The sequence below is a fragment of the Chinchilla lanigera genome, unplaced genomic scaffold (assembly GCF_000276665.1).
Source record: "Chinchilla lanigera isolate Chin_1 unplaced genomic scaffold, ChiLan1.0 scaffold00013, whole genome shotgun sequence".
Classification (NCBI taxonomy): Eukaryota; Metazoa; Chordata; class Mammalia; order Rodentia; family Chinchillidae; genus Chinchilla; species Chinchilla lanigera.
This window is the reverse complement of record NW_004955414.1, coordinates 31,031,090-31,054,658: the sequence shown is the minus strand read 5'-3', so window position 1 is coordinate 31,054,658 and position 23,569 is coordinate 31,031,090. Positions and strand designations below refer to the sequence as shown.

The following is a 23,569-nucleotide window of genomic DNA, read 5'->3' as shown; positions in this document are numbered from 1 at the left end:
AAGGGTAAAAAATTTATTGTAGACAACATGAATGGTTGAAAATAAGTATAAATTTGATTCCCTCCGTATCCTTATTTAACCTGGTATCTACCACCCCTTCCTCCCAATCACCCCATAATCTGCCAGCAGACTGGAAGGTTTTTCCCTAGAAAAGTTGAACGTGAGAGTTTTTGTTGTTGTTGTTCTTGGGATCCTCAAGCATACTGAAGAATTATGCTATTTTGCAAACAAGGAGGCTACACAGTAGGCCGGCCAGTGAGACCTCCCATTCTTGGCTCACCTAATGATGGCATACATGCCTATCTTGTGACCAAGGAGAGAACCTGAAGATAACTCTCTAAGAAAATGTGTCAGTATAAGAGAAATGACCTATAGATAATGATGTGTGGGATTACCCAAAGAAAAATTTAACTATCTGCATTTTTATCAGTCAATAAATCTAACCCTACACTCAGACTTTCCAGTAAACTTTTGAGTTTGTCACTCTCAAAGATGAATAAAAGGTCTATGAACACCAGGGAAAGAACTTGACAGAGACAAAAGACAATAATGCAGAGAATAGAAAACAAAAACAAATCCCAGACTTACTATTAACACCCAACAGAATAGAAACAGGATGCTATAAAAAGAAGCAGAGACCAAAAGTGTAATAGAGGTGTAATAGCAGAAATTTTCATAGAAGTATTGGAAGACAAGGTTGAAAAAATATATCATGAAGTGTGACAAAAGGTCAAAGATTGGTCCACACAAATTAAAAATGAGAAAAAGAGACTGTCAGTGAGGAAGCCTAACATTTATGTAGTATGAGTTTCAGAAAGAAAACAGAGATTTATTAATGAAAAATACCAGAAAAGTTTCTCACTTTGAAAGACACAAGTTTACAGATTCAAAGGACTGACTGCATTTCCAGAACATAGATATAAAAGCCATACGTGGGTGGACCCCATAGTGAAATTTCAAAATATATGGTATAAAGGGAAGATCCTAAGGCTTTTGGGGGGAGAGCGTAGATTCCATACACAGGAGCAAGAATCAGAATAACATCCAACTTCTTTAGCAATAAAAACAGGAAGGTAATATATTATTGTCTTTGGGATTCTGAAGGACAGTTGTTTTCAAATTAAAATTCTGTACCAGTCAAATTATAATCAAGTGGAAGGAATATAACATTAATATCTCTAGAAATATTAGTTTCTAAAAAATTAACCTCACCTACACCTTTCTCAGGTATCTCCTGGAGGATGTGCTCAAACAAACAAACAAGCAAATGGTTTACTAGCAGACAGGAAAACATCATAGGTAGGAAATGGAAAAACCAGATGTGTGAAGGAAGCTCTTTGTTACTTCATTCAAGTTGAGAATCAAGTGGGCAGCTCCTGTACTGGTAAAACGAAATTCGACTTGTTGTTTTTATTGCTGTAAATCTGGCAATATTCTGTTGAAGATTATAGTATTTATATGCTGTCTAGAAATAGGACCCCAAGGAAAGAGTGACCATTGGGCCTCTGGAAGGCAACAGGCATCATCTAGAAGGGTCAGAGTCCCAGGCAAGCTCACTGTGTGCTGACTAGGAATGGTGTAGTTCTTTCAAGGATCTATAAGAAAGTTCAGGTTCATTCCTTAGCTAGGAATAATAAAATTGCATGAGTGGTTATAACCAGATATTTAAAGAACTTTATACAGAGAATTTAGGCACTAGAATCTTAGAGATGACTTAATCAAATTCCTTTTTTACAATTAAGGACACTGAGTTCTAGAGAGATCAAATCCTTTCTCCAGGGCTGTAACATTAATTGCTGAAAGACACAGGAATAGAACCATGACTCCCACACCAAGGCTCTTTCTTTCTTTCTCTCTATTGTATTAGTTCAGTTTTGGGTTTTTTTTTTTTTGTTGTTGTTGTTGTTGTTATCTTTGTTTTCCTTTTTAAAAAAATAATAGTAACTACAAGACTCTCAGAAAAATAGTTACCTAACAATACGGTAAGTGCTTTTCTTTCTTCTTTTCGAAACTGTTTCTGCTGCATTTAAAGAGATCAATGTTTGTCTTCCCTGTTTTGCAGCAGCTCTATGCCGCTCAGCTGGCCAACATGCAGGTGTCACCTGGAGCAAAGATGCCATCAACTCCACAGCCTCCAAACACAGCAGGGGCAGTCTCACCTACTGGGATAAAAAATGAAAAGAGAGGGACCAGCCCTGTAACTCAAGTTAAGGTATTTGCTTTTCAGGATTGTGGAAACAGTTTGGAAAACAGCTTCATAAGAAAGGTAGTGAACCAGGCTATGCTGGGAATAAGCGGCAGGAACCACAGCAACATAAAGGATCCCCCAAATGCTCTTCTTTCTAGTACATTCATGATTGAGCATTGAGAAACAGGTGTTTTCCTTTAGATAACAATAGTGCCATATTGTGAGATCTTTACCTAAATCTGCAAACTCACTTCTCACAAAATTTCCCCCTTTGGATTCTGGCTTTTATTTTTTAATGTTCATTGGCATAAATGGCCGTGGTTTTATTGCCAGTCTTTATCATAGACTTGTGACATTTTTCTCCATGTTCCTTAAATAGGTGGGAACCATGCATAGTACTACAGATGGAGGATCTTGAATTCTTAGATTTAAAATGGGATTAAAAAAAGAATTGAATTCTGGGCTTTATACAGTTTGTTGATAAAGGCCTCATATAAATGGCAGCTCTGAGAAATGAATGGTATCATTACCTCATCATGCCTTTGATGCCATATAATGATCATAGGATGAATAAGCTTTTCCAGGTTATAGTGGGGACATTTAAAGATGCATTTCCCCTACTGATTTTCTATGTCTTGAAACTGGGCATTCAGGAAGTACTTAGCAATAGAGGGAAATTGATGAGCCACTCCAACTTTATGCTGCAGCTGGTACCTATAGATGGTGTTGGTTTGTTTTTATGGTGGCATTTGCTTTATATATTGAATTCAAATAGTTCTGAGAAACAGTTGTTTTATACAATTGAGCTACCTACTTGGACTTGTATGCTAACTACAGGTGCTTTATTTCGATGTGGCAAAAGTATCGCATTTGGAGGACTTTTGTAATTATTAAATCTGCACAAGGCAAACAGCTGACACCAACCAAGTTCAGCATGGTATACTATACAGTCACTGGACTTGTCCTACTTCTCAAAAATTGGAGGTAGCAATTCTGAGATTTCAGAAAGTCTGGAAAAAAATGGGTTCATAAAAATCAAAGATCAAAAAAGTAAACATTGTTAAAACAGTCTACCAGGGGTCCCCCCTCTGCAACCAATTTAGTGCCACTTATTCTTTTAGAGGCTCCAATAAAATAGATGAACATTTATTTATGTTTTGTTGTTAGAGATACTGAAATATGACAATAGGCAATTTATATTTCATAAAATAGTGGTACTTATGGAAACAGGCTATTTTGCATTCCAAAAGTGTATGCTTGTGATTAAGAATCAGAACACTCTTGCTGAAACCAAGATACTTCGTTTAACCACAGTTGTTAGAGAGTATCAAACGTCAACGACTTGAACTATTTAGTATTAAATATTTTAACATGAAAAAATCATTTCATATGTAAGTTAGCCAACTGGAACTGCACCAAACCAAGCCTTTACTGGATGAGTGAAATGTTCCCTGGTTAAATTCTAGTGTGTATTTGCTTTTACCATTTCATCTTTGTGGGCCAACTGAATTTTATTACTCGTTTGGCCACATGCAAATTCTTAGGGAGTTCTCTATGTAATTTAACTTGGCTATATTTTATCTTAATGACAAAGGAAACATTTCTCATACTTGATTGTTTATGGTAAATGAGGGTAAAAATATATAAATGAACACATAAACCTAATGTTTTAGAATTTTAAATAGCTCCTATTATCAAAGTACTTCTGAAAATAATCTCGTAGTTTGCTAATTGGAAGAATTAGGTTCACTAAAATCTCTCATATTTCTCTCTATAGCCATTGCTTTTCCTCTATATAACATAATTGCTTACTTTAAATCCACACATTACAGAGGAAAAAGTTTGCTGAATGTAACAAAAACATAAATGGTCTTATGTGCTTTCTTTTCCTCAGACTTTTTAATCTACTGTAGCAATCGGTAATGAAGTCAGAATATTTCAAATACCTGTTCCACCACTTTTACTAGCTATATAACCTTGAGCAAGTTGATTTCTTCTGGCCTTGGTTTTCTCCTCTCTACAACAGTAGTTAATATTATCATGGGTCTTACCTGACACAATATGTTCTCTAGCATATGAGTGTTTCCTAAATGTTGGTGGTAATGACAATACTCGTGATGGTAATAAAGGAGGTGGTGTGGTAGTTTTAGTGGTTGGAGTTCAAATATCTAATTATCTACTTGCATGCTGAGAAAGAGCCTCACTAAATATTTCCATTGTCAACCAGATATAATGGGTTTCAGATATTTATAACAGAAGTACAGATCAGTGATCCCTGGGAGAAGAGAAACAGAGAAGGGCTAGGCTTGATCCAGCTTACTGTCTACAGGGAGTTTCTATGGAGCTTCACAGGCAGCTTGCCAGGCTTCCTGAGTAGAGAGCAGATCAGAGTTTAAGGACACTGACACAGGTAGACTATGTGAGATGGGGTACCACAGAAGAGAGAGCCACACACAACAGAATGCTAAAGTTTGCAGAAGAGTCCCTGTAGGCTGGGTACTGATTAGCACATTGATGTGAAAAAAACTAACTGAAGCCAGGGAGCAATACCAGAATGTAGCAGGCAAGATAACTACATGGCTCATAAGAACCACTGCATTTCCATTAGCCAGTGTTTGAAGATCACGTGACACATAGGGCATCAAGTAGAGTCTTGGGAAGGATATTACCTTATAGCGGGCTTAAATGTCCTCCACCTACTTTACGTAACTGAAAATCATACCTCGGAAGAACACATGGTTCTGTGTCTGAAAATAAATTTGACGAATATCTACAGAAATGCATAAACTAGAATCCGACATTGTAAAAGCCACGATGTATAGCATGTGTTCGATAATTGCCAGGGTTGCAAAAGAAAAGGAAAATATGAATAATGAAGGTAAAAACCAACCAATTTCAACCCGGCCCCACAATGATACCAATGATAGAATTAATAGATAAGATGTTAAAAACAACTATTATAGAAGCCCTTCAACTAAACCCAGTTGAAGAGCTGGGAAAATTTACTGCATCAAAAACATGTAAAACTGGAGAAGACTGGCAAAAACAATCATTTCAGCACTCTGGGAATTGACCAAAGGCATATATACGAAAACACTTGTGCTTCTTAAGTGTGAGAGTAGTGGGAATCTGCGCATTTTTTGCCTATGGCTATTTTTATTATTCCTACTCTCCTGCTCAACCCTCTCTGTCAGACTAAGGCAGGACCAAAAGCCAGGATGCCATATTGAAAATGGATTCACTCTGGGAGTTGGTAGATGATGTCCATGCCCAGTGACATTGTTGATAGAAGTGGCAATCATTGAATAATGAAAACAAATAATACATCAGAGCATATTTAAAGCTGAAAAAGATTCCATATGTTCAAGATGATAGAAGAGAAATGAATATGATAAGAAAAGACAAATTGTCTAGGGATGATAAATAATATAGTGTTTGAGATGAAAAATACCCTTGTGGGATTAGCTAAAGGTTAGACATGGCAGGAAAAAATCAGTGAACTTGAAGACACAATAAAGCTATCCAAAATGAACCAGAAAAAAAGAATGGTCAGTATTGGGGAACATCAAATGTCCTAATCTATGCACTGGAGCCCCCAGAAATAGGAGAAAGGAACACAAAATTATTTCTTGCAAATTTAATGAAAAGTCTAAACTCAGATATTTCTGAAGCTCAGTGAACTCCAAATGAAAGACAACTGGAGAAAATTAACCAGATACCTAGATTGTACATCATTATTATTTAGATATGCAGAAAGAAACTAAGTAGCATAAATATTTCCTGAGGTAAGGGCAAAAGGAAGTAAACTGCAATTAAGCAAATCAGAAAATTTTGACATTCATAATGGATATAACCATATTTCTTAAGAACATGTCCTATTTTTAAATATAGATGTAAGTACACTGCAACATAGATGTGACAGGTTGCCTGTTCCCTACAAGACGAACACAAAATAAAGCAACCCAACATTAACAAAAACCTAAGGTGTAACTACATTATCACATAAGTGACTCATTTTCTCTGGTAGTTTGGCAGAAAAGGGATCTGAGATTTGGAGTCCAGTAAATTAGAATTTGAATTATTTCTTCCATATATGACCTTTTTTTTGGTATTTTTGAGCGGGGTTTCAAAATGCAGTTCAGGCTGGCCTTGAACTCTCAAGGATCCTCGTGCCTCAGCCTCCTGAGTGCTGGGATTACAGAGGTGCATGACCATGCCTGGCTTCCATATATGACCTTGAAGAAGTGATTTTTATCTTTTTGGCTTTCATTTTTTCATTTATAAATTTAAAATAATACTGCCCAGTTTCATGGAGTTATTGATGGCTGAATGAGCTAATAGATATGCAAACGCCTTGCACAGGGCATGATATGTAATCAGTTCTATGCTCATGGTGTTTTTATTATTTTTCCAATGCTCCTTCTCAAATAATACTTTCTGGCATCTCGTTTTGTTCATCTTTCATCAATTATATTTGTACTGGAGGAGACCTTAAATGTCATTTAATATGTGGTCCTCTTTTCACAGATGACAAAATAGAGATGCAGGGAGATCACATGTTTACCAAGGGAGAGAATAATAGTCTGTTACCAAACTCTATTGCATATTTTAAATAATGACATGAAATGCAAGTTCTCTGTGTCTTCTCAGAAGCAAAACAGGAGTTAACATTTGCTGATGATTTTATTTTAGAACACAGTAATGCAGATCTTAAAAGTAAATGTTTAAATAAATATGCTCATATTACAGCCAAACTTCTACAATGATAGAAGTATTGTGACAGGTATTTTATGAGAGGATGAATGAGACAATATGAGGCAAGGAGCTTAGCATTCAAGTTCCTGGCTGAACTAACTACAAACTAGATATCTAAATACTGTATTCAGTGCAGAGGGATATGCATCTTAAAACAGACATTCTGTAAGTGTATGTAGCATAGGCTGTAACAAGACATCACTTTAGACATGAAAAATAAATTGCATATAGCATAGCATGTAAAACATAATTGCAATATGTGCTGTTGTCTATAAAAATGAATTTTAAACATGAATAGAGATCAGAGTGTAGACCACAAAAAGCGCCCACACCAGAAAGCCACATAGAAGCCATGGTGTGGTGTGCGGCTCTCTGGGCAGGGGCTCAGGAAATCAGAAGTAGGCTTTCCATGTTTCCATTTTTAAGTACTTGCAATTGTTTGATTTAAAATATATATTAAAAAATTAGCTGCAGAGACTATTTATAGCTACTGGAACTTTTCAGAGAGAATAACAAAAGCACTACAGAGCAACTGAAATTTTAAATAATTCTTTGTAAATGCCCTAGGTTAATTTAGATCCCTGAAAACACATTAGGAAATTAAGCTGTAATGTGAGCTAATTCAGATTTTAATTTGGCAAAAAGAATGATCCAACTACACAGTTAATGTAAATAGAAGCATAACACAGGGAAATTAATGAGGTTTCCTTGCGATGAATCTTCAAGGAGGTAGATAATTAGCTTCTTTTGTTATTATTGTAGGAGAATGTGGCATTGTCTCTGAGGTGTAAAATAACTGTGGCTTACTAAGTGATAATGTGCTTCATTTGTCTTTTTTTAATAATTATTTATGTTAAACTCTTGCAGGATGAAGCAGCAGCACAGCCGCTGAATCTCTCATCCCGACCCAAGACAGCGGAGCCCGTGAAGTCCCCAACGTCTCCCACCCAGAGCCTCTTCCCAGCCAGCAAAACCAGCCCTGTCAACCTGCCAAACAAAAGCGGCATCCCCAGCCCCATTGGAGGAAGCTTGGGAAGAGGATCCTCTCTAGGTAACTGGAAACATCAACACCAGGAAGAGACTTATGAATTAGGTGAAAGAAAGCAAACCTGTTCAGAGATGACTGATCTTGTCACCAGTGTGCTTCTTTGTAAAAGATGATGCTCATATCTTTTCTTGTTAAACATATCTTCCCTTAGTGTGCTGGGTGATTAGAACTTTTGGGAAATGTCTCAGTATAGATCCTGGGATGAGATTTTTAAATGGTCATGGGTTAAATTGAGCAAATCACAGACTTAGGAATTTCTGTATTTAGTCAGTACTTTGCCCCTGCAATATGTCTCTGAGGACCTTGGGACCTGGCCTTCACGCTGCTTATCAAAAGTGTAAAATTTCAGGGCTGGGGATATAGCTCAGTGATAGAGTTCCTGCCTAGCGTGCACTAGGCCTTGAGTTCAATCCCTGGTGCTAAATTAATTAATTAATTAAAATTTCTTTGAAATTTACTTCCAGGTTCTCTAGAGGTATTTATCTCTCTGTATAAAAAGTATGAGAGGAAAACCATGGATTTTGGCATGAGACAGGTTGGGATTGAGAACCTTCACCAACCAGCTGTGGGACCCTGGGAAAGTTCTGGAATATTTTTGAATTCAGTTTTCTAATCTCTGAAAAGGGAATAATATTATCTAGTTTGTAAGCTGTCATGAGAATTAAAAGAAGAAATGCATATAAAGTGCCTAGCACAGAGTTTAGCACCTCGAATGCATTTAATTTTAAAAGATTAGGGTAAATAAATATCAACACATTTACATATATACAAGGAACAAACTGTAAATATGAAAGCACTTATTAGCAAGAGAGTGTCAAAAAGTATTAATATTGTTACTGTACTCTTTATTTTTCCAAATGAAAAAGAGATTCAAAGGGATTCCTTTACCATCTAGCATTGCTTCACTATATTACCTTCCTTGTATTATTGAACCCTGGGATTCTTGCTATGATAGACAGAATGATGTGTGAGCCATTTATAGTTTAAAAACATTTTTGCTTACTTTATCTCATTTGATTTCTCATAATAATTTTATGGGCTGGATATTTTATTATTATGCTCCCTGTACAGGTGAAGTAAATTTTGGTTCTTACTGATAGAATGATTTGCCTACAGCCCATAGCTATTAATTAGCCCAAACATGACTGGAATCAGGGTTATATATAACGCAGTCCTCTTTATAAACTCACAGTTGGGTTATTTGCAACATTGACCTGAGTCTAAGTGGAATCTTTTGATAGAGAGATGTAAATCTTCCTCACTGGACTTTGGGACAGTAGGATCTACACAGCAGCCTGTTGTGTGTCAGGATGTCTCATTCAGAGACCCAGAGGTTTTTACTCCAAGTCAGTGGTGTCCATGTAGAAGAGAGATGTGAATCATTTCCAGCATGTGAATATGAAGAATATACCTGGGCTCTGGTTTTAGGTGTGGTGAGATGACAGAAAGAAGCCAACAGAAAGATAAATAATAGACTAAACCTTGCAATGGCTCTCCTATAACTCAGTTCTATATTTTGTTTGGAAAGCATTTCTTTACTGCGGATCTTGAGAGACAACGATGACTATGTGTCCGGCCTTGCCTGCCCTTATGGGACTTCAGTGGAGCGTATTTGTTAGGTCACGGACCAGATGGTCTGAAGGAATAGCTCCTGAGGCTTTAGACAGCACTCTCATCCAGATAACATTGGATAGAAATGGCCTTTTTAAAATCAGAAAATCTCCAAAACTATCATTTTTCTATATCTTGAAAAATAACTGACTTAAAAAATTCTTTTGATAATCTTGGGAATTTTTTCTAAACTCAAATGCATATACACATGCATTGCCCATAAGAGACACGTGACAAGAGCTTGGCAATTGCTTAGTATCCTTTGTTCCTACATTTATGTGAGGTCTCCACACTCACACAGATCCATACACATCCATACACAGGTACTAGGAAATGCTCATCCCAGGCCTCAAACAAGTAGTTCATGTCAAAATTTGCCACAGCAGCTAACCCTACTATTGATCATCAAACAATTGTCTTCTTTTTGTCTAAAATTAGACAAACTTATTGAAAGTATTCAGTTTATCCACAGTAAAATGCAAGATATGAAGAAAAACTACTCGGTCTCTTTTTAAATTTTTATCCCTGTACTGTGTGGAATATAATGAAAGCAAATATTTATTCTCACTTTATTTGTACTTCTGTGAAAATCATTCCCACATAAATCGCCTTGCTGTCCTGAAGACAGGATGCTGAGAGCAGTGGGTGTTCAAGCTGGGGGTAGGGAATGGGTTGTCATTCTCTTGGTAAATAACTGAGGCAGCATGATGGGAAGAATGCCTCATTACCCAGCCAGCAATTGGGGAATAGAGTGTCTGGTGCATTTCTTCCCGCCCCCTCGCTCCTGGGGTGGACACATGAATACACACATACAGATGTCACTGAAGTACACACGAATATAGCCTCACAGGTTTTCTTTTCTGCTAGGCCAGAAACAGCTTTCCTGCACGGGTATACCAAACATAACGCAGAGCCTGGTCTCCCTTCCCTTTTCTTCCCTGCTGCTTCCCCGCAGAGGAGGCGAGATTATACACAAAGTGTGGATACAGTCAGAACAGATATTAAGTACACAATTGAAATCTGGGAACCTTCATATGTGAGAAGCTGAGTAGACAAAATGCACATTGAATGGAGTGTTGGAATATCCTCCAAGGGCAAAAGAAACACACACACACACAGAGGCACAGGTGCACAGCTTGGTTGCCCTGGCTTTCTGTGCTATGTGCATAGTGTGGTAGAGATTTCTTAATGACAAACACACCTCTGTTCAGAGAATGCACAGTTCTGTGGGGGAGTGGATGGTAGTGGTACTTTTAAAGAATTTAACCCAAATAACACATCCTGTGTGTACAGATATCTTGTCCAGTCTCAACTCCCCTGCCCTGTTTGGAGATCAGGATACAGTGATGAAAGCCATTCAGGAGGCTCGGAAGATGCGAGAGCAGATCCAGCGGGAGCAACAGCAGCAACAGCCACATAGTATCGATGGGAAACTGTCCTCCATGAATAACATGGGGCTGAACAACTGCAGGAATGAAAAGGTAACACTTGCTTCTCTCCTTCACTGGTTCTGCTAGACTGATTGGCTCACTCTAATCTGAGTCTTTCCAGAATCTCAAGTATTAACTCTGCAGACTAAGTTTCAGGTCTTTGGCTTATGGGCAGTCTTATATTTTACCCACACTGGTCATTTAAGCATTACTGCTGATTAACAGATACACACTTAGCATGGATTGCCCCCTAGGCACCCAGCGTACCTGTCTGTTGGTGGGTGTTTCTGTTACATTCTGAAATACTTAGAAATGTGTTATAATAAAAGGCATATATGAAGTTATTAGAATAAGGATAGAATATCAGAGCATTAAAAGAGGAAGAAGCACATATGATCATAGGAAAGGGTATACAATACCATAACTCCCCATTAAATTTAATACTGAGTTTCTTATCAACCAGGGCAAAAAAGTAGTTTCAAAATGCATCCATTTACTTTTTGATTCAACAAATCATTTACCTGGAACCTATTCTATGATAGACTCTGTTCCAGGTATTGGAGATGCAGGAGTGAGTGAATCTGATAAAAATTTCTATGTACGTGGAGCTTATATTCTCCTGGAGGAATACAACTGCAAAGACCTCAGTCACTAAACACATAATACAGTATCAAGGGGTAAATAAATGCCATGAGAGAAAATAGAGGCACATTACAGGAATAGGCAGTATAGGGTGGTTACTCTAGATTGGATGATAAGAACCCCCTGGGGAAGTGACACTGAGTAAAGGAGACAGCAAGAGCATTCTGACAGTGCCGTGTGACCAGTGTCGGGAGAGAAGAGGTGGCTGGGAGGCATGAAATAAATGCAATAGCTCAGGGCGGAGCAGGTTAGACTGGGTGGACCCTGCTTTTGTTTTATCCTGGATGTGATGGGAATTCCTAGACAGGTTCTGTTCGGAGTGTTGATGTGTAAGGCAATCATTCTTTCTCCTGTAGAAACAGGCAGACCAGCTGAGAGGCTGTTGTAGTAGACAGGGCAAAATTTTGATTGTCTGATTTATTGGGGAGAATGAAATATGCCCTTATCAAGAGATGAAAATATCCAGTGCTAACCTGAGAGGTTTCTTTTTTTCAACATGGATAGAATATACAGGAGCAAATAAAACCATGCTGGGCAATGCCTTTGGTCACAGTTTTAGAGTAATTTGTAAAAGAATTCCATTCGTGTTTATAGCTAGGACTATCACTTATTGAAATCAGAGCCAAAAGCCTCTTTTTTTTGTTTCAGCTCTTGCCAATTCTAGCATGAACTATGATGGCAGAATCTCCATTAATCAGAAGAAAACTTGTAGTTTTTCTGATTCCTAGAAGGATTTTTAAATTTACAAATTAAGGAAGTCAGAAGTATGTGGTCCTGTGTGCTGTTACTCAGGGATCTGAATACATAACCACACCAGGGTGTTCGTTTTCCTGTTTCCTTTTCAAAAAGAGTGGTGACGTGATGGCTTGGAGACATGGATGTATTTATTTCTTAGAATGAATAAATGACCACAAACCGAGGTGCTACACACAACAGAAGTTTAGTCTCTCAATTCTCAAATCAAGGCCAACCTCGAATCAAGTTGTTTGCAGGGCTCTAGAGAATTATCCTTTTCCTCTTCCTGGATTTTGATGGTTGCAGCAGTCTTTGCCATTTTTTGGCACGCGCACACGCGCGCGCGCGCGCGTGTGTGTGTGTGTGTGTGTGTGTGTGTGTGTGTAAATGAGAGAGAGAGAGGGAGAAACAGAAACAGAGAAAGAGACAGAGAGAGATAGAGACAGAGACAGAGACAGAGCGAGAGAGGAGAGCTTTTCTTGTGTCCTCTTCGCATTGATGTGTGTCCACTCTTTTGAAAGGCTTATTCACCTTTGGAGACCTTGAGGAGCTCCGTGGCACATCACTTTTATGAGACAAAAGCATATATACCAAGTATACACTAAGCCATACACTTTTGTGTACTTGAGATTAATACAATTTTTCATTTCTCAAAACATGCCCTGTCCCGTTTTGGAATCTTGACTGTGGGTTCACAGGCAGTTGGATCCTTAAGAGCTGCTTCAATAGATGGATATTGATAAGGGTGTGTTCTCAGTGCCACAGAGAAGAAAACTTTTGCCCTTAAACATCTTCTACTATTGTGATATTAGAGATGGTCATTTTTAACTTTATTTTATGGAAAAATAAAACTAAATTTCATAACAGAATAATAGTAGAATAACATTAGTTAATACACTGTGTATTGCTGTTTTCAAAGGAGTTACTCAGAATACAAGACATGGGCATAAAAAATTCTCCACATGACATTAGCACGAACCTTTCTTTAATAAACTAAGAGAAATTAGTGGTACAACTATCTTGTATTTTTTTCCTCTTTTCTCCCTTCCTTGCCCCCTCCCCCCACCCTAGTTCCTCTTTCCTTTTGAACAATTTTTTTCCCATTTCACAATATCTATTGTACATTTTGGCCCTTATTTACTCTTTCAGTTTCTCACACAAGGGAGATAATAGTCTTCTGCTCAGTGAAAATACCATGAAATAATAAATTCGATTTTAATGTGAGTAAAATTTAAGATCCTGCTTTGTGACATGAGTAAGTGAATAATTTTTGGCATAGGGGTACTGAATGGAAAATGGGGTTAAAAACAAGAAAATGGTACATTTTCCAGGGACCACTTCTTTATAATTTTCAAAAGGTTAAGCTAAAAATTAATTTGAGAAGCATGTTAGTGATTTTTTTAAAAATTCCATCTTTAAATTATTTTTATTAGTTTTAAAATTAAGGTTATATTTTACTGAAAATTTCAGTAGTACAGAAAGATATATGGTGAAAAAACTAATCATTCTCTTTGGCCCATTAACTACCATTAATTATTCAGGAATTTTCTTTGAGTAGAAACAATTATTAGTGACTGAGAAATTTTCTTGGCATAGATAAGAAAGTATTAATGAGTTTGAAAGTACATATGCTCATTCGGAACAGTAATCACTGAGTTGTCACTTGTGAGCAGTGTGATATTTGGCAAGTTGATTAACCTCTCTGTACCTCAAATTCTTCATCTATAAAATGAGGGTAATAATTTAAGCTGTAATAAAATTAGATATCTGTGATTGCACCTAGCTCAGATCCTGGCACAAGGTAGCCACTCCCTTAATTTATATTTCCCGTACTGTTAAATGAATCCACAAGTAACTGAAATGTAGAGAACAAGCATAACCATCCCTACTTACCTGCAGGAAGTATGTTTCAAGACCCCTACTGGATGCCTGAAACCGTAGATAGTACCAAGCCCTGTATGTACTATGGTTTTCTTTTTCTAAACAGACATATGTTTCATAAAGCTTAATTTAGAAATCAGGCACAGTGAGAGATTAACAATAATTAATAATAAAATAGAATAGTTATATTATAATAAATGTTATATGATTGCTCTCTCTGTCTCAAAATATTGTATTGCACTTACCTTCACCTTCTTGTGATGATGGGAAAAGACATAATACTCATGTGATGGGGTGAATGGAAACATATAGAAGTAAGAGTTACTTGAACAGAAGCGCCGTGATGCTAGGACAGTTGATCTGATGTGGAGGTGGCTACTGAGTGACTGATGGATAGGTACTGTTGACAGCTGAACAAAGGATGATTCACATTCTGGCCAGGATGATGTGAGATTTCATCGTTCTGCCTAGAACAGTATCCAATTTAAAACTTTTGAATTGTTTATTTCTATAATTTCTTTGGAGGGGTGTACTGGGAATCAAACTCACGGCTCCACGCTTGCCAGGCAGGTGCTATGCTGCTGAGTGACATCCCCAGATATTTCTATAATTTTTAATGTAATATTTTCAGACTACAATGGACCACATAGAACAAAAAATATGGAAAGCACCAGACATATGGGGAGACAACTATGTACTTTATTATTATTGTTTTAGTCTTTTTTTGAGACAGGGACTCGCTATGCAGTTCAGGCTGAATTTGTACTCACTTTGTAGCCTAGGCTCGTCTAGCAACAATCCTCCTGCCTCAGCCTCCCAAGTGCTGGGATTACAGGGGTGCACCACTGTATCTGGCTAACTACACACTTTTAAAAAGTACTTTTTTTCTGCAAAGATTTTATTATGCAGAAAGGGAGGAGGATAATCTGTTGTTGGCCACGAAGTTCCTCATGGTGGCTAGAACATGATTTAGTTCCTGTCATGTCTTCTTAGTGTGTCCCTGACTTCTTTTGGTAAACTTGAGGGCCTGCTTGTTCTTGAAGACCTTCAGTAAGTCTGTGGTGCATTTGTATGAAAGAAAACCACACATACCTTTTCAAACATGTCCCACATAAACTTGCTATCCTTGGTGAGGCTGTTATAACAAATACCATAAACTGAGAAGCTGAAACAACAAAAATTATTTCCTGCAGTTTTAAATACTAGAAGTCTAAGAACAGGCTGATGGCATGTGAGGGTTGACCCCCTGTGAGGGTTATCTTAGGGAAAATGAGACTTTGGCCACCTCCTCTTCTTAGAAGGGCACTGACATACGTTTAGAAGCCTTTCTATCCTTGTGATCTCATCTAACCCTAATTACTTCTGAATGCTCACCTCCAGTTACTATCACATTGGGGATTAGGGCTTCAACACATGGATCCTGAGAGGACATAAAAGTCCAGTCTGTAGCAATTTTGAATTGTATCATTCAGTGAAGTTCAACTGTGAACACTATTCACTTCAAATTCTACAGATTAATTTGACATTATTTCTGATTAACGTTTCTTAATTCATTTGCGAGGAGAAAGCCTGAGATTAGAAATAGTAAAACTTTTTTGATTTGGAATACATAGGAGAAAGGCGACAGGTAAGGTTAACAATGGAAAAAATAAAAGCTACAGTTTCACTGAGAACATATGCTGGATATAGCTGAGACCTCAATGGTAACTTGCAAAGTGGTTTCTACAGAACTAGAAAACCCTGGTTTCTTAGTTGAAGGGAATCATTCTCTCAGTAGGTCACTTTGCTAGGGTTGAATTGGGGGCACTAGGAAAGTCCATTATATTTAGCATAGTGTGTCCGAGAGCTGTCCTTAACACATTCTCTGTCCTGAATAATGCCACTATTTTGAGCACACATTTTGTGGTTCTGCAGGCTTTGTTTAGTGACTAGACTGGATATTTATTCTCACTTGTTAGGGTAGTTGCAATTATGAGAACAAATTAAGGACAGCACTGTAGGACTCCGGTGAGGGTTGCTTTGGCTTTTCTTCTGATGAAAATATCCCCCCTAATTTCATGAGGTCCATGGCAGTTACTTGTCCCTCTGAGTCAAAAGGACAGTTATATAATGTGTAGTAAGATTCGAAAGCTGATTACGACAACTTGAATTTAGCTGTCTTCAAAATTATCCACCTTAGAATTATTATTTCAGTTTCCTTAAGTATAAAGACCCATAAATTAGACTTAGAAATTATTGTTTTGGCCAAGAAGAGAGTTTTAGTGTTTCATAGAGTTTCTTTCACAAAATTTTATGATTTATTAATCATCCTTCTGTCTTATTTACACATTCTTTTACAAAGGAGTGTGACACACATTCAGATTGCCTGGTAAACAGACTAGGCAGAAGTTAGTGGTCATTTCATTTGGCAATGTTCCTGGTATTGTGGAAGGGAGTAGGCAAAAGCTGTACTGTGCTATGGTGTAGCTAAGGCCTCAGGCATTCCCATAGGAAGCTAGGAGGCAGCCATGGCCACTCAGAGTCATCCCAAGTTGAGATAAGAGATGGGAGCTTCTGTACTTGCATCAGCTTGGATGAGGGCTACCCTGGGGAGAGGAAATGACCTTGGGTGAGGTGACTCTTTTCAGCTGAGGCCATGCCACGTAGGGCCAAAAGCTGAGGGCTAGCTACCAGCAGCATTCCCAGCAGCCAAGAAAATAAATATTCCATCCCTGAAGGGCGATCTGGGCAGAACATCAAGTGTCCACTGTTGCATGTTACATTTAGAGCATTAGATATGTATGAGACAGACATTGCATGTATCATCAGTGTGGGTTCACATTTACGACACAGGCATAAGGAGGCTTGGATCTTTACACCACATACAGGCTCACTTATGTGTCCATATGGATACATATTGACCCACGGTGAGTTTCACTTTATTGAGCAAATCCTATTTTGGCATTTCAGAATGAAACATTGTTGGCTTGATTGGCCAGAACGGCACCAATGGAGTTGTTCTGGTTGGCTGTGTCAGGGGGTACTTAAGGTCTGTTAAATATATAGATTGTCGGGACAATAGAGTGTAACGGCACCTTAGGAGCTGTTATGCTCCATCATTTCAACATAGCCTTTATGCATGGACTGTGAGCGTCCAGCCAGCAGAAATATAAATTACTGCCCCGGGTTTTAGCTTTTCATACCAAGAGTACAAGCCATCTCTATGTTTGCTAAGTGCCAGTGTAATTAGATCATCTTATTGGCTAATTACTTACCAAATTTTGTTGTTTTGACATCTCTGAGATACAGAATATTTTAGTCATGACAATAAATGGCAGAATTTTAATCAAGCTGCTTCTAAATGTCCTCAAAGCTAAGTTAAGGGCATCTGACTAAAAGAGACAAGAGGCAGGATGGGCCTTCATAATGAAATGATCTGTGTTAAAGTGTGTTCTGTAACTCTTCTGATCCCGATGTTTGCATGCGGATTTCGTGATCAGAGCACCTTTTTTGTGTAGGTATTACATAACCCAGTGGACTACCTACCACTGGTTGCAAATGGGCAGATGACACGTTCATGTGCCTATGACCTGAACTGCTATTCCACTGGAAATTGTTTGAGAAAAATACTTGACTTTCTTAGGTGTCAAATTGAACTATGATTGACATGATTATCACACTTTACCTGCCTTTAAAATACAGTAAAACCTTGGTCTGCGAGCATAATTTGCTCTGGAAATATGCTTGTAATCAAAACCACTTGTATATCGAAGTGAATTTCCCTAAAAGAAACACTATAAACTCAAATGATTTGTGATACAACCTAAAATATCCATATAAAAATTATTATAATTCTGAATTATAGTAGAAAATAATAAAGAAAATATAAAATTTAAAGAAAAATAAACACAGTAACCTGCACTTACCTTTGAAAACATCCATGGCTGGTGTGAGGGAGAGAAGAGGGAAGAGAGTTATGGTGTAGGACAACTTTTGCTATCGCTATCACTGTCACTATCACTAATGGAATCACTGCTATCTATGGCTCAATGGAGTCTTCTTCTTTTTGTGCAATTTTAACAGGAACCTATACAATGACACTAGCTTTTGCCTCCTTGAAGATTTCAATGTATTGTCCTTAAACCAATTCATTGCTCACACTTCTACAACCTTATTTGGGTGGTACAGAAATTTTCACTGTTTCCCATTTTTATACATCTTCCTAATCTCATTTGAGGTGAAGGATTCCTCCACTTTTTTTCCCCCTCCTCTGCAGATGAGATCTCCTCCATAACCTCTTGCTGTTGGGAAACCACCACCCACAATCCTGCAGCAAGAGAGAACCACTGGCTCAGTTATAATCATGTGACATTTGGTGTCATGGCCTACTTCTATTGCAGACACTACTCATTTATGAAGCTAATATTTATTAGAAATGTTTGTTTATCTTTAGAATATTCACACAAGTTATTCACAATCCAAGATTTAGTAAAATGGATGGAATTAAAACTGTTAAGTGGAAGAGTTGGACAAAATACTATATTTGAGGTGGTGTGACTACTTCTATTTATAGATGATAAAACTGAGGCTTAAGGAAAGAAAATAATTTACTTATAGTGAATTTTTGGTGGGAAAAGAATTAAATCCCCATATTCCTAATTCTCACTTAATTATATATCCACTAATAGAACTGTATTAGCTAGCTTCCCCATTGCTCAACACCTACAATTTACAGGAGGAGAGGTTTAATTCGGCTCACTGCTTCAGTGGGTTCGGTCCATGGTCAGCTGGCTTCAAGACAGAAATATGGTGGGAGGGTGTGGCAAAATGAACATGCTTACTTTATAGCAGCTGGGAAGCAGAATAGGGAAAGTGACAAAGAGGAAGGGGAAAGGGACCAGATAGACTACAAAGTCATACCTCTATGATGTGCCCAGAAGTGTGCTTTACTAATCCCGTGGGTGGATTGCAAAGCCAATCAAATTGATAATCTACCTTAATGCTCACAAAAACAGTTTCAGATTTATTTTTAATTTCTAAAACATCTTTAAACTTATTATATATAAAAGCACTTTTTACATTGGCAATCTTAAATTTTGAGGGAACGAGGAAAAATAAACCAAAGCTGTGAAGTAGAAAGCTGTCTATGGGCTCCCTGCTTTTTGTACACTTGTCTGGGTAGGACATTCTTCTCTGCTGTGATGTCTGTGGGTTCTGGCTATGGAAAGACAGCAATCAGGAAACAGAAGATGGAACGATGCTGGTGTAGACAAAGGAAGTAGTTAGGTCAGGAGCATGAGTAGAATTAGAGGCTACATAGTAGATAGGAGAGGCCATGGATTTTTGGCTTTGATTAATCCTAGGTCTCAGTTGTCCCTGTACTATTTTCTGGCTGTATTACTTGGGTAATTTATTTAGCCTCTCTGAGTTTTGGTAATCATAAAATGATAGTTATCCTTTCCTTGAAAGGTTGTTTGAAGAAACACAGATATAGTGCATATACCTTACACAAAAGATGCTTAACTAATTTTAGTTTCTCATGTCGATATCTCACTGAGATCACTTTCTCACTTAAATATCTTTAAACTTTTCAGTTATACTGTTAATTTTGTTAATTTTTCTCTGTGTGGCATGCTTCAGTAGTGACCTATTGCTCCTTGGGGCCACAATATCTTAAGAGAGAGTGAAGGCTAGTGAGATACTAACAGGCTGTTTCTTAGAAAGTCTTACATATGGAATTTAATTTTTTGTTCTCAGGGTAACTTGTAAGTACTACCGACCTACTAGGATCTGGTGATAACCAACATGATAATAATACTCGGATATGATCATGTTATTGTGCTAGGGAGCTTTTGCCTCTACTTTTGAATGTATTCTTTAATGTATTTCCATGAAAGTGAAAATCAATCCACAGTTTTTGAAAATACTTAATTTGATACTTGATAACTATGTGCATTTTTCATGCGAAAATGGTATTTTGTCAATCACATTAAATAGGAAAATAATAATCCAATCATGGAGGCACATTGTCAACTTGTTCCTATTAACTCAAAAAGCTGTTGTTCAGTTTTTACAAGTGTAAATTCTTACGCATCACACATACTTTGCAAAATTTGAAAATTACACTGATGTAATACTGCCCCCTCTTATTGGAAAAGAAAAACATGCTGGATATTTTCTGTTTCACATTGTCAATTGCCAGAGCTCCTCGTTGTTTATACAATTGATTCAGATATTCATTGTTGCATGACAGGATAAATTTAGACAGAAGATCAATAAAGCTGTACAACAATAAGTGAAAGTGGGTCGTGAACAAATTATTTAGCAAAGTGTATTTGCAGGGAATGAGCGCATATGCAGTTCACAGACTGGCTAGGTTTTGTTGTTTTTAAGGTACGCAAAATACTAATTAATCAGGGTTATCATTTTGTGAGCAGTTGACAAACATGTTCAGCTGCAGTGCTTTTCTGTGTCAATCTATTCCCAGGATAACAACTTGTGCTATGAGGAGTGTGGAGCATGGTAGACACTTCACAGTAAGGGAACAAATTCTAATTGTAATCGTCCCCATTTGCAAAGCAGAAAAATAGTTTTAAAAAATAACAGCTTTTAGAAAAAAAGGGTTGAGGATGTGGCTCAGTGCTAGACTTCTTGCCTTGCATGAGCAAGGCCCTGGGTTTGATCCCCAGCACTACCAAAAAATAAAAATAAATAAAAATAAAAAACAACAACTTTGTAGTAGCAGTGCTTTCTTTCTTAGCACAAGTGTTTGTCTTTTAATAGTGTTTCTTTGCTTCAGAATATTATTACATATATTATCACTCTTGAACCTTTCCAAATTCAGGGATGTAAGTACTGCTGTTCCTTTTTCACAGATGAGGAGACTAAGGTCCGCTTTGGATCACGTTAGTCCATTATTCCCTCTTCCCGTTGTCTCATTTGTTCCCTACAACTCTGAGACTGATAGGGCAATATTACTTAAAATCTAAGCCAGGGCACGCATCTGAGTTTCAGACATCAGTTTTAATGAAGTGAATGTTAAAATCATGAGCTAAAGAAGTCTACCTACACATATGTGCTTCCTACATGCTTCTTAAAATGAATAGCTATATTTATACTTGTGATAGTGGTTTTTCTAAAAGAACATACACAGACCAAAAATGTGATAAAATTAGAAAAAATGTAAGTTTTATTAATATTGAATTTTGCATTTAAACCAATAACATTTGAGCAAATATGCAATGCTATGTGTAGTCTCCTGGCTGAATATAATCGTTAAATTCTTTCTATTTCTGTTGTCAGGACTACTTGATTTGTTGCCTAGCTATTAGTTTAAGGCCTAATTCATAAAAAAAAATACCACACAAACTTCTTTGACTGTTTTCTTTTTCACTCTTTAAGTGGAAAGAATGGTGAGGATTTATATAGATTTAAAAGGTTCAGGATACTTTTTAGGGGTAAAAGTGGAGGGTAGAAGCAAGCATAAAGCTTTTAGTTTGTTTACAAGTGTTTTAAACCAAAATGCCATATGCAGTTAATGAATCTTAAAGTGTAAACATTAACATTCAGTATATATGTTAATAATTTTGTATGTTTTCTGGAAAGGTTGTTGGTTTTGACATGTATAGAACATACTAATTGTAAAGATTTTGTAGAACTTTTTACTATAGCAAATATTTTCTAATGCTTCTAGATCCAGTATCTTTTAATATCTTCAGCTGTTCTCGTTTTTTTGGTGTTAGGGCCCTTTTACACTCTTAAAAATTATTTAAAGATCCCAAAGAGTTTTGACTTATGCAGCATATATCTATCAATACTTATCAGATTAGATATGAAAACTGAAATAGCTGAAGTATTTATTTTAAAATAACTATAAATTCATTGGCTACTAATATAAACAATATCCTTGAATGTTACCTGTATTTTTCAAAGTAAGATGTCTTACATACATGTTAGACAACTGATGAATGTTTCCTCCTTTCCTTCTCTTTCCCTCTCTCCCTCCTTTCCGGTCCCTTCCTCCTTTTCTCCTTCCCACTTTTCTCCCTTTCCTTCCTAGTTTGTCCATCTGCTGCATTAAGGTTACATCTTCCTTTGAGGAAGGGTAACACTTACAGTTTCTTTGCACAAAGTTTGTTGTGATGATTCTATTGACTAATCCATGTGAGGAACCTTGTCTAGGATTTAACCTTAATCGATTAAAATAACAGGCTGAAACAGATCTTTGCCATGGCTAGTGTAACTTTTATCGTTTTAGATAACTGTGAACCATTGAAACACACTCAAAGTGACCAGGGCTTCAAGTTTTACTGTTCCACGGCTTCTGCGACCTCTCTGAGCTTCAGAGTCCTCATCTGTGATAAATAGTGCTTAGTTCCCTAACCTATTAGTGAAACTATAGTCCATTCTCTTCACCACTTATGGGAATTCTAACACTATTTTTGTAGGTGGAACGCCACTTGGAATTTTATTTAAATTACCTTAGATTCTTGCATTCCTGCCCTCTGAGCTTCCAGCTGGTGCTACTGTTATAGATTTCTAGTAGAAAGACACCCAAAGTGCAGAGGAAGGGAGCAGCGTAATTTAGTGACAAGTGACTTAATACTGCGTTACCCCACATACAGAAATGAGTAAAGTATTCCTGAAGAATTCTCAGCCTCCACTTAGGTCTATTCCATGTGGGTATACTTTCAAATCCACTTGGTGTTGTAAACAATTTTTAAATATCTGAGTTGCAGACAAATATCTAAACACATGCAAGGAATTTTTCAGTTATTTTTCCAAATAAATGATAAAGAAAAATATGTAGTTGTGATCATCATTAAAACAAAATACTAGACTTGAAGTCATGTGAGTATGGGTTTCTAAAGATAAGACTGAGACCTTTTGAGTGACAAATTGTAATTTAAAACCTCATAAAACTTGAGCACTGGAAGTTGGGTTCAGTTTAAAACACAACCCTAAAAAGGCTGAATAGATTCTAAACTGTTTTCCTCTTGTTTTCCCCAAGCTCCTTGAGGCAAAAGAGATGACCTCTTAAGTCTTACAAAGAGTCTAAATTATTGTTTGCACTTCTTGGGGAAACTGACACTTGTAAATATACTGTGTTGTTTTACTTTCTTTGTGTCTTTGGGCACTGGATCCCCCTGCATTCCTTGTGCTAGGAGGACGGTGCTGTGCTTTAAAGCTGGGTTAATTTGTTTGTACTTCAGTGTCCTATTTTGTAGATGTTGGCTGCTCTATGTCTTGAACATTTTCTTCAGGGAACTTTGCTCTGGGAATTAGGGATCTGATATCTTT

At 37.2% G+C, this 23,569-nt stretch overlaps 1 protein-coding gene across 26 annotated transcripts in view; it reads left to right on the top strand.

Annotated features, from left to right (window-relative positions):
- Sox6 (SRY (sex determining region Y)-box 6) overlaps window positions 1–23,569 on the top strand; it is a 566,848-nt gene that overhangs the window by 477,815 nt on the left and 65,464 nt on the right. For 23 of the 26 annotated variants that reach the window (XM_013511918.1, XM_013511927.1, XM_013511917.1 and 20 more), the window contains 3 exons: window positions 2,063–2,212; window positions 7,811–7,994; window positions 10,896–11,083. In XM_013511918.1, the coding sequence (XP_013367372.1) occupies window positions 2,063–2,212; window positions 7,811–7,994; window positions 10,896–11,083 (522 nt within the window). The remainder of the gene's footprint in view (window positions 1–2,062; window positions 2,213–7,810; window positions 7,995–10,895; window positions 11,084–23,569) is intronic. The other 3 variants (XM_005380357.2, XM_013511926.1, XM_013511914.1) reach the window with 1 other exon arrangement.